The sequence below is a fragment of the Lynx canadensis genome, chromosome A2 (assembly GCF_007474595.2).
Source record: "Lynx canadensis isolate LIC74 chromosome A2, mLynCan4.pri.v2, whole genome shotgun sequence".
Lineage (NCBI taxonomy): Eukaryota > Metazoa > Chordata > Mammalia > Carnivora > Felidae > Lynx > Lynx canadensis.
The window spans coordinates 166,351,437-166,363,496 of record NC_044304.2 but is presented as its reverse complement, the minus strand read 5'-3'; the positions used below and the strand labels follow the sequence as shown (position 1 = coordinate 166,363,496).

The following is a 12,060-nucleotide window of genomic DNA, read 5'->3' as shown; positions in this document are numbered from 1 at the left end:
TGGGATGACCCAAGGGAGTACTACAAAGCGGGAGGAGAGGGACTGCCCCTCCCCTATACCTGCACCGTCCCTCCTGCTGCCAGCACCGCAACCCCCACTGGGCTCTAGGATGCCCCCTCTTCCCCTTCAGGCCCGCTGCTACTCCCCGCACACCTCACCGACTCTGACTGCTTCTTTAACCCTCTCCCGTAAGTAGCCCCTTCAATCAAATGACCTCCGGTTGAAGCCTCAAGAATGCGGTCTTTCTCCTGCATGGACACAGACTGATACAAGCACATCCTTGAAAAAGACTTAAACGCTTCAGGTGTTGGTTTAACAACGACATCACGTCCTTCCAAATATTTAACACTAATGCAACACGGCAGCAAGAGCTGATCATGACAATTTCTGACTCACTCTTCCCCTTAACTTTCAAATTTCTCCTCCTATCATCCACAGTACATGGAAGAGGCTGTTTTATGCTTTTAAAGCATCAAAGAAACGCACATGATGCAGAATCCCCGTATGCAAACACGCACTGAAAACGAGTGAGGAGAGGAGCCTGTTCATAAACAGCGCGGGGACAGCCGCCAGTCACACCAGGGAGAACAAGGAAAACTCAAGCCCTGTGTCCTGGCAGAGCCACAACCCAATCCCCCTTCGCAGCAGAAGGCCAGCTAACATCTTGACAACTGAAACTCCCACTGGACAGACGCTGGAGCAACTCAAATATTAATAAAAATAGTCACTGCAACGGATTAACATACACACGCAGCACTTCAACCTATGAGCTGGAAATGATCCCACAACAAAACTCCCCTTCGGGGGATGCTAAGGACCTGGCCCATTATTTTGAAAGCTGGCAAATAAAAGAATCAAGTGCTTATTTAGTACCTCAGGGGCAGGCAGTTCACGTAAGTCACTTGGATTATCCATCCTGCTCTGCCCATTTTCTCACCTGAATCATCTGATCGACGTCTGGATCTATTAATCCACAGAAAATGCACGAGAAGAAGGACACACTAAAAACACTCCAGGGGATGCAATCAACAAGAGCATAACTTCTACAAGACAAACCACCTTGTTTCTTCACGAAGGTGTAGAGACTAAAACGAGATGTGTGAGAACCCACAGATGAAGCAACACTTAAAAGATCTACCAGTCAATTATACTACAGGGATCTAACCTGGACTCAATTCAAACTATAAAAGAGCATACAGACACATGTCCACACTCTGCGTGCGTGCGTATGTGATACATTGATATTTACAGGAGACAATCAGTAATAGAACATTAAGGGAATTTTTAAAAACATCACTCCCGGGACGCCTGGGTGGCTCAGTCGGTTAAGCGTCCAACTTCGGCTGAGGTCACGATCTCTTGGTTCACGAGCTGGAGCCCCACATCCGGCTCTGTGCTGACAGTTCAGAGCCTGGAGCCTGCTTTGGATTCTGTGTCCTCCCTCCCTCCCTCTGCCCCTTCCCTGCTCGTGTTCTCGCCCTCTCAAAAATAAATAAAACGTTAGAAAAAAAATTTTTAAATCACTTTCTTGTGGTTATTTATAAATACTATTGTATTTATAAATCCTTTATTTTTTAGAGAGATACAATCTGAAATATTTCCAGATGAACTTATGTCTGTGATTTGAGGCGGACTGCAGATTACACACAAAACAAGATTGGCTTTATACCAATAAATGTTGAAGCTGGCTGATGGTACCTTAGGTGACTATACTATTCTATTTTCACATATTTTTGGAATTCTCCGTAAGTTAAAAAAAAATCAATCAATTTAATCAATTTCAGGCATATTATAGATCTTAACTATAAAAAAAATGAAAATCTTACAAACTGAAGACCACACTGTATGTTCACTAATGTGAATATTAAAAAAAAAAAAAAAAACAAACCACTTTACAATTTTCATAGGAAAATTTCTGGTATGTACCAGAATACAGGGTAGGTGACAAAGAGTGGAAAGCACCCTGACCAGCATCACACGCCTCCTCAAAGTGGTGACGTCAGCAAGGCCACGGCACTGCCGAAGAGCGTTCCTGACAAATACACAACCTAAGTCTAGTTCTGAGGAGATGCCTGCAAATCCATATTGAGGGTGAGTCTACAAAACAAACAGTCCGTCCTCTTCAAAAGTGTCAAAGTCATAAGAGACAAGGATAAATAATTCTCCAGATGAAAGACGGGACAAAATGCACTGTACGATCCTGAACTGAAACTTGAACCAGTAAAAAAGAAAACTCATTTTTGGCTATAAAAGTCCATTTTGGGGAGAACTAACAAAACCTGAATAACCACTACAGATTAAGAATTAGAATTCCGTGTTTGTTAACTTCACGATTTGGAAATGAGTAAGTGAATGTCCCTGTTCTCAGGAAATACACAAGGAAATCCACGTGCTGAGGTACATCAGCAGCACACGGGTGAGGCGAGCGGCCCGCTGGAAGCGCAGCAGGAAGGACAGCTCTGTGAGAGGGCGCGCAGAGGACGCACACGACAGCAGGCGTGGCAGAAAGCAACTGTGAGTCTGGGGGCTCGTGAGAGTGTCTGTGTCACTTTTGTAACTAAGTCTGAAAATGATTTCAAAGCATACCGTATTCATATTTTAATTTAAAAAATACGGGCGCCTGGGTGGCTCAGTAGGTTAAGCGTCCAACTCCGGCTCAGGTCATGATCTCACGATTCGTGGGTTCAAGCCCCACATCGGGCTCCACGCCGACAGCTCGGAGCCTGGAGCCTGCTTCAGATACATTCATTCATTCATTCATTCATTCATTCATTCTCTCTCTCTCTCTCTCTCTCTCTCTCTCTCTCTCTGCCCCTCCCCCACTCATGCTCGGTCTCTCTCTGAAAAATAAACAATAACATTAAAAAAATTGTTTTTAATAAACAAAAGCCATACAGGCTTACACACAGATTATACAGCTGATTATATTATTTATAAAAATCTACTTGAAGGCTACTGTTTAAGGGAACATGTGTCACAGACTGCGAAGAGGGACCTCCAAGTACAAAAAATAAATTTCAGGAAATATAACAATCCCTAAATCGGTAAGGGAAGGACAAACAACCCACAAGAAAACTACATACAGACAGGACTAGACAACTGACAGAAGAAAACATCCAAATGGCAAGTAAGCTATTAAAATCCCCTTTACATTTTCCTCAGCTCCCCACCATCCTGTGAACAAAGCTAGTTTATCAGTGCTTCCGTAGGGCGGTTCTCTCCCAGGAGGTTCTGCTGTGGGCTCGAAGTGATCCGTTACAGACTGGGAGCCACTGAATACTCACCTTAATGCAAGCCATAAGTCCGTAAAGCGTACGCTTCTCAATGCAGATTATTCTGTAAAAGTTCTGGGGCCTCACAGTCTTCAAATGGCAATCAGGATTTTTACTACAGAACATCACTGCCGTTCTTTATTCAGACCTATTTACCTTTATTACTAAACTTCCTGACTCCAACGATGAGGTGATTTTTTACACTGCCGACACAGTTTTTAAGTCGTTAAGAAACGTGTAAAGACGAATCCTCATTCGAGAACCCGCCACCCAGACTAAGCCCCACCACGTACTTCCCCCGGGACACGCCCCTCTCCCAGCAGAGCTGCTCATCAGAAGTAATCACTAGAGAGACCTGACATTGATCACTACTATGTGCATTTTAAATACTTTTAGTGCAGGTGTACGCGTATTCGTAAAGACAGTCCCATCTTTGCTACTAATCAAAGAAATAAAGATACAAATTATAGCTAGATACTATTTTACACACATTAAATTGGCAAAACTTTTAAAGTCTGGCCAAATACTGGGAAGGCTCGATAGAACGGAAGAACCCTGGCATACGATCTCTCCAATAACAGCTCTGGGCGCCCATCAAATCAATACCACCATCACTGTGTAAAAACACAGAAAGAGGTAAAGACAACAGGCCGGGAACAGGAGCCCGGAAGACAGCCTGCCACCCCGGAAGGCCCTCGCGCCCTCACTTGGGCCCGGCAGGGACAGGCCCACTCGGAGAAGAGGACCGGGCAGCCAGCACAGCGCCGTCAGTACGGCTCTCTGCATGGCCCGGCGGCAGAGCAGGGAAGTTCTCGCCGTCCCGCACCTGTCCCAGTCCTCGTCCGCGGCTCTTCTTCTCCACGACCGCTCTGCGCCAGGCTTATCAAACTGGTCAAAGTCATCATCTGTGAAAGAGAAGCCACGAAAGTCAGTCTCACTAAAGTAAAACAGACACAGATATTCAAACACAGACGGTCCCTGACTTACACGGCCTCAACTTACGATTTTCAACTTTACAACGGTGCAAAAGCAATACGCGGTCCGTAAAAACCATACGTCAAGTTTTGAATTCGCCTCTTTTCCCAAGCTAGCAAGCAACATGCAGTCCTATGCTTTCTCGTGGTGAACGGCAGTGAGCGGCAGCAGCCGCAGCGCCCAGGAGCCACAGGATGAGGGTAAATCGCCAATCGGGCAACTAGCATCTGTACCCAGACGAGTGCTCCATGTGTCACTTTCAACACGGTCCCCGATACGCTACACAGACTAGTCAACGCTTTGTTATAAAATAGGTTTTGTGTTACGTGATTCTGCCCAACCGCAGGCTAATACAATGAACGTTGCGAGCACATTTAAGGTAGGCCAGGCTAAGCCACAGTGTTCAGTAAGTTAGGTGTATTAAATGCATTTTCAAATTATAGTATTGTCACCATGTGACAGGCTTATCAGGACATAAGCCCACGGTAAGCTGAGGAAGATCTGTACTGAACCAACTTGTTTCTTTCAAGGATTCCCGAAATGACATTTTAAGATGTAAAAGTTCTGGCTCTCTGCTCCCTCCCGTTTGACACATGGCCACTTCCTGCGCCGTGAGCGCTGCATCCCCGAGACACAACGGAGAAGGTCTACATGTTCCACTGTGATTCCACCCGTAGCAAATTCAATGCACAGTCAGCGCTAAGAACGGGAAACCTGTCATCAACGGAAAGCCCAGCTCCATCTTCCAGGAGCGAGATCCTGCCAACATCAGATGGGGAGACGCTGGTGCCGGCTCCCCTGTGGAGTCCAGTGGTATGTTCACCACCATGGAGAAGACTGGGGCTAACGTGAAGGGTGGAACTGAGAGGGTCATCATCTCTGCCTCTTTTACTGATGTCCTCATGTCTGTGATGGGCGTGAACCACGAGAAGTACAACAACTCCCTCAAGCTTGTCAGCAATGCGTCCTGCACCACCAACTGCTTAGTCCCTCTGGCCAAGGCCATCCATGACAACTCTGGCACTGTGGAAGGACTTATGACCACAGTCCACGACATCACTGCCAACCAGAAGACCACTGACGGCCCCTCTGGAAGCTGTGGTGTGACGGCTGAGGGGCTGCTCAGAACATCATCCCTGCATCTTCTGGTGCCACCAAGGCTATAGGCAAGGTCAACCCTGAGCTGAATGGGAAACTCATTTGGCATGGCCTTCCATGTGCCCGCTGCCAACATGTCAGTTATGGATCTAATGCCACCTGGAGAAAGCTGCCAAATACAATGACATCAAGAAGGTGGTGAAGCAGGCCATTGGGGGGCCCCCTCAAGGGCATCCAGGGCTCCAGTGAGGACCAGGTTGTCTCCTATGACTTTAACAGTAACACCCACTCTTCCACCTTTGATGCTGGGGCTGGCATTGCTCTCAAGGACCACTGTGTCAAGCTCCTTTCCTGGTATGACAATGAATTTGACCACAGCAACTGAGTGGTAGATCTTATGGTCCACCTGGCCTCCAAAGGGTAAGAGCCCCCTGGACCACGAGTCCCAGCAAGGGCACAAGAGGAAGAGAGAGGCCCTCTGCTGCTAGGGAGTCCTGCCCCCAACTCATCCCCCAACACACTGAGAATTTCCTGACCTCCGCACGGTTTCCATCCCAGACTCCTTAAAGAAGGGGGAGGGGCTTAGGGGACCCTACCTTGTCATGTACCACTGTCAAGTACACAGCACCCACATGAACGAATGCACAAATAAAATACAGAAGTCCCACATACAACTGTTAGAAATGCTTTAGCCATTTTTAATAATTAAAAAAATTAGGTACAAAGTTACCGAACACTATTAAGCATGAAAAATCACTGACTAGAATTTTTTAAAAATCAAAAACTTTAGTAAGATATTTTCTTTACAAAATTACTTTTCAGTATATATTTTTACTACAACTACATTAAAAGGAAAAAGTTCTGCTTTGCTAAAAGTTAAAGGTGTTTTTTTATTTCAAGAGGGCGGGGGGGGAGGGGAGGGAGAGGGGGGAGGGGGAGGGGGGAGGGGGAGGGGGAGGGGGAGGGGGAGGGGAGGGGAGGGGGAGGGGAGAGGGAGGGGGAGAGGGAGAGGGAGGGGGAGAGGGAGAGAATCCCAAGCATGGTCCACACTGTCACTGCAGAGCCTGACACAGGGCTCAATCTCCTAGAATCATGAGATCACGACCTGAGCCAAAATCAAGAGTCAGACACGTAAGCCACCCAGGAGCCCCAAAGATACTTTTCTAATACTTTGTGTAATCTTTACATTTTTCCAAATTAACCATAGTTTTCTAAGTTTTCTAAGTTTCTTTGTTTTCAAAGACCCTATTTAAGGAAAATAGGGGTAACACAGAATTGAACAACAGGAATAAAATGCAAGTCACATACATAATTTTAAATTTTCTAGTAGCCACATTTTAATGTGATTTTTGAGAGAGAAACAGAGAGACAGCGTGTGCGCATACACGATGCGCACAACTGGGGAGAGGGGCAGAAAGAGAGAGGGAGACACAGAATCTGAAGCAGGTTCCAGGCTCCAAGCTGGCAGCACAGAGTCCGATACGGGGCTCAAACCCACGAACCGTGACATCGTGACCTGAGCTGAAGGTGGACACTTAACCAACTGAACCACCCTAATCGCCCCTCTAGTAGACTCATTTTAAAAAAGAGGGGTGCCAGGGTGGCCCAGTCCGCTGAGCATCTGATTCCTGAGTTCAGCTCAAGTCATGATCTCACAGTTTATGAGATGGAGCCCCACGATGGGCTCTGTGCGGACAGTGTGGAACCCACTTGGGATTCCCTGTCCCCCACCCCGCCCCTCCTACACTTGCACAAGCACATATTCTCTCTCTATAAATGAATAAACACACACTTAAAAAAAAATAAAAAGCAAAAAGAATAAAAGTTTAACAGGTGAAACTTTAACAACATATTTTATGTAACCTAGTATATCCAAAATATTATATAGCATGTAATCATTATGGAAAATATTAATAAGATATTGTACATTTTTCCCATACCAAGTGTATATCTCATGGTATATCTCCTATCTCATTTAAAACTTTTTTTATTAGGAAAATCAAAGATCTGGATTGAAATTTTTTCCTCTTAGATACACATGCAAGCAAAGAGGCTTGAGAAGTAGCAGCAGACAGATACCTCCCCAGAGACAATCTACCTAGGGGAGTCAGATGATAAAAACACCAATAAAGCCCCAGGAATTCATCCAGACTTAGCCAATCAAGTTCTAACAAGGTAATAATACATCGATTCCAACCACACGCTGGCTCCCCAACAGAAGTGATTTAAAAAACAACAACAACAACAACAATGAAAGCTATCAGAAACTCGGTACCCTTGAGAGTTCCACGTCCAGGACAGCGGCATGAGGAGTCCTGCCCACCGCACTCCCTGTGAAACTGATGAAAATTATTTTTAATAAAATAACCATTTAAAGTCTATGGAATTGATTCTAAAGGCATACATCAAACGAGAAACACCTTTTTCAAGAAATCTACCCAAAGAACACAGCTGCAAGAATCTGGGGCTGCTGAACCAGGACTGATCCCTCCTCTCCCTCTCAGTTCAGTGTGGCTTCGACTCCCCTCCAGACAGGTGCAGGGGGGATCTCAGACCTCTGCACTCTTCGTCCTGCCCCTGTTGCCCAGGCCTGGGCTAAGGCCTGGGCTAAGCCCTGGGTGAGTGCCAGTGAGAGGTGGGGGCTCCCTTCTTCCATCCAGGCCCCATCTGTGGGAGACACTGCTGGGGCCCAGACAGCTCCAGCCCCAGCTTGTGGGGTTTCGCACCAAGAGACGTAAGCCAAGGACACCTCAGAGCTACTCCTCCCTGCCGCATCCCCTGCACCCTCCATCCAGGCACTCAGCTCCTAAAGCAAGGATGTCAATCACAGACAAGCACACCACTGTCCACACCCACAGCACAGGGCTGTACCTCAGTTTGCCAAAGGAGAAAAGCAAGCCTTAGAACAGAGAGCTCCCAACTCTCTCAGAGGAGCTGGTTTCACTTGGAATAGCGTGCAAAAAGAGTTCTGGCCAAAAGGTGCTCTCAGAAAGTGAGAATTTTGGAGAGGTCCTTGAAAAGAGAGTAAAAGTCAATGGAGATAAAGACTGACCTGTCCAGGCTGCCTACTGTGCCAGAAAGAAATGGGGAGACGGGTGGGAAGGGCCCACTGGGGTTAAAACATCTCAAACACTGACCCCAGACACCACCCAATCAAAGGAGCCTGAATTTAATACGATCAGTTTAGAAAGCAAATTACACCCCACAATACTGAAGATGGGATCAGAGAGAAAGACAGAAATGAGGGGTGCCTGGGTGGCTCAGTTAAGCGTCCGACTTCAGCTCAGGTCGTGATCTCGCGGTTTGTGAGCTCGAGTCCCACGACGGGCTCTGTGCTGACAGCTCGGAGCCTGGAGCCCGGAGCCTGCTTCCGATTCCGTGTCTCCCTCTCTCTCTCTGCCCCTCCCCCACTCGCACTTGCGCTCTCGCTCGCATGCGCCCAAGCTCGCTCTCTCAAAAATAAAGATTAAGGAAAAAAAATAATAAAAAAAGACAGAAACGAGCAGGGCCAAACCACCACCATCGCAGGGTCACCATGGGCATGGCCAAGGCTATGGCCTCTGAGGAATGTCATCAGAAGCTTCACCCTGCCCAGAGTGGAGTAGGGGACAAAGACTTTGCTTAAACAACCTAGCCGGTCATCAAACAAGTTAAAAAGCAAATAACTAACAAGCCCAGAGGTGGGGAGTAGGCAGATCAGCACCCTGAGTGGACACAACGCATTATCTAAAATGCTCAATATCTAATAAGAAATTACAAGACATACAAAGAAACAGGAAAGCATAACCCACACATAACCCATCAGAAAAAAAGGCAGGCAACAAAAAAGGTCTGTAAGAGGACGAGATGTTAGACTTAACATCTGTGAGGATGTTCAAAGAACTACATGAAACGTGACTAATGAACAAAAGGGAGGGATGACACTTCCATCAAGTAAGTGATAGGAATAGGAATTATAAAAACAAGAGCCGAAAACAAATTCTGGAATTGAAAAGTAACTGAAATGAAAAATTCACCAGAGGGGCTCAACAGTAGGTCTAAACTGACAGAAGAAAGAGTTTGTATCCTAAAAATAGATCAAGAGATCATCTGATCCAAAGAACACAAAGGAAAAAAATAAAGAAAAATGAACATAGCTTCACAGAAATGTGAGACACCAATATATGTGTAATAGGAGTATCAGAAGGGGGAAGGGAGCAGAAAAAAATATTTGAGGAAATAATAGCTGCATAACTTACCAAGCTTATTGTAAGTATTAATTTATGCATCCAAAAAGCCCACAAACTTAAGGTAGACACACAGATCGTAGTCAAAATGTTTCAGAGACAAGGAAAAACCCTTAACAGCAGTAAGAGAAAAACAAGTATCACTTACAAGGGAACTGCAATTAAGATAATTTAACAGAAAATATATATATATATAATTTAACAGTAATTCTCAGACACAGTGGCAGAGACCTATACAAAGTGCTCAAAGAAAGAATTCTATGTCCAGCAAAACTATCAAAAATTAAGATGAAATAAAAATATTCACAAACAAAAACAGAAGGAATCTGTTGCTTGCTCACTCTGTGTAGCTGACTAAATCACATGCCCCAAAAGACACATTAAAGTCCTTTCCCCCTGTTCTCCCACCTATGAATGTGATCTTATTCAGAAACAGGGTCTTTGCACATATAATTGAGTTAGGATGAGATTATACTGGCTATTAGACGTAACAGACAAATACAGAACACTCAACCCAACAAAAGAATACACTTTCTTCTCATGTGCACATAGAACATTCTGGAGAATATGTTTGTTTGTTTTTTTAATATGAAATTTATTGTCAAACTGGTTTTCCATACAACACCCAGTGATCATCCCAACAGGTGCCCTCCTCAATGCCCATCACCCACCCACCCCGCCCTCTCACCCCCCATCAACCCTCAGTTTATTCTCAATTTTTAAGAGTCTGTTATGGTTTGGCTCCCTCCTTCTCAAACTTTTTTTTCCCCTTCCCCTCCCCCAAGGTCTTCCGTTAAGTTTCTCAAGATCCACATAAGAGTGAAACCATATGGTATCTGTCTTTCTCTGTATAACTTATTTCACTTAGCGTAACACTCTCCAGTTCTATCCACGGTGCTACAAAAGGCCATATTTCATTCTTTCTCATTGCCACATAGTATTCCATTGTGTATATAAACCACAATTTCTTTATCCATTCGTCAGTTGATGGACATTTAGGCTCTTTCCATTATTTGGCTATTGTTGAAAGTGCTGCCATAAACACTGGGGTACAAATACCTCTATGCATCAGCACTCCTGTATCCCCTGGGTAAATTCCTAGCAGTGCTATTGCTGGGTCATAGGGTAGATCTATTTTTAATTTTTTGAGGAACCTCCACACTGTTTTCCAGAGTGTCTGCACCAGTTTGCAATCCCACCAACAGTGCAAGAGGGTTCCCATTTCTCCACATCTTCTCCAGCATCTATATTCTCTTGATTTGTTCATTTTGGCCACTCTGACCGGGTGGCTAAGTGGACAGGGAATGAGCAAAGCGAGCTGCATGGGAATTATGTCGAATTTAGCAGGACTTTACCTTGTTTACAGACAAGAGCATTCCCGTGGATTACAGGGAATACAGGCCCAGTGAGGGCAGATTCCAACTTTTCAAGAGAAGACAGAAATACGGATTTTTTTTTCCTAATCGTTAAACACAAGCAACTAATTCAAACTGTGGTCAGTTTTCTGTCAGGGCTTCTGTGTTCGTTTTCCTTACTCCACCAGATTACATACTTCACGAAAACAGAGAGCATTCCCTAGCTACGACAACATGAACAAAGTCCCAACATTTTTTGTAAGTAAAAAGTTTTGTTCATGGCTTTTTTTGCCATCAGTACACAGGAAAGGAATTAATAGTTACAAGCACCCTTGGCAGATATTGCTAATTACAGCACCCAGTTCTGCTGAGGCCAGAAAACCCTTATGCCACACTAACAACAATCCCTTAGAAATCTTGTTAAAAATCATACACTCCTTGGCCCCTCCCTGAATCTGATCCAGTGGGCTCTAGGAATTGTGATGACAGCTAGAGTCGGGAACCCCCTGCCCCAGTCAACCTCTATCCAGCAGAGAAGACACGCCCGAAGAAAATTTAACTGCCGTCTTGCTATGTAAGTACTTCCTGAAGTTAAATCCACGAAAATCAAAATTAGAAGCCTGGATTATGCAAAAGTAATTAAAATAAATACTACTCCAAAGAAAAGACCCCATAAAATGTCCAAGAAAACTGGCTATGAAATTATTCCAAAATAAGGATTAGTTCAACCCATATCCTTCATCAACAATTATTTCCTGAGCACCTAATGTGTGTCTGGCATTGTTCTAAACACCTGGCATATGAGGTGTACAAAATTAAAATCTCCACCCTGTTGCGGCACCTGGGTGGCTCAGGTCATGATCTCACAGTTGGTGAGTTTGAGCCCCGCATCAGGCCCTCTGCTGTCAGTGCAGAGCCTGTTTCATTCCTCTGTCCCCCTTCTCTCTGACCCCCCACCACTCGCATGAGCACGCACTCTCTCTCAAAAATAAAAATTAAAAAAAAAAAAATCTCCACCCCACGTAGGTTACTGTCTAACAGGTAGAGACAAATAAAAACCCCACGAACAAATATATATAGAAAACGAGGAGGAGGGGAGTGGAAGGTGTTAACCAGGCTGATTACAATTTTTTT

At 45.0% G+C, this 12,060-nt stretch overlaps 1 protein-coding gene across 3 annotated transcripts in view; it reads right to left on the bottom strand.

The window, feature by feature from the left end:
- The window catches only part of RBM33 (RNA binding motif protein 33), a 138,935-nt gene that overhangs the window by 110,762 nt on the left and 16,113 nt on the right, over positions 1–12,060 (bottom strand). For all 3 annotated transcript variants that reach the window (XM_030308889.1, XM_030308887.1, XM_030308888.1), the window contains exon 2: positions 4,099–4,177. In XM_030308889.1, coding sequence (XP_030164749.1) covers positions 4,099–4,177 — 79 coding nt within the window. The remainder of the gene's footprint in view (positions 1–4,098; positions 4,178–12,060) is intronic.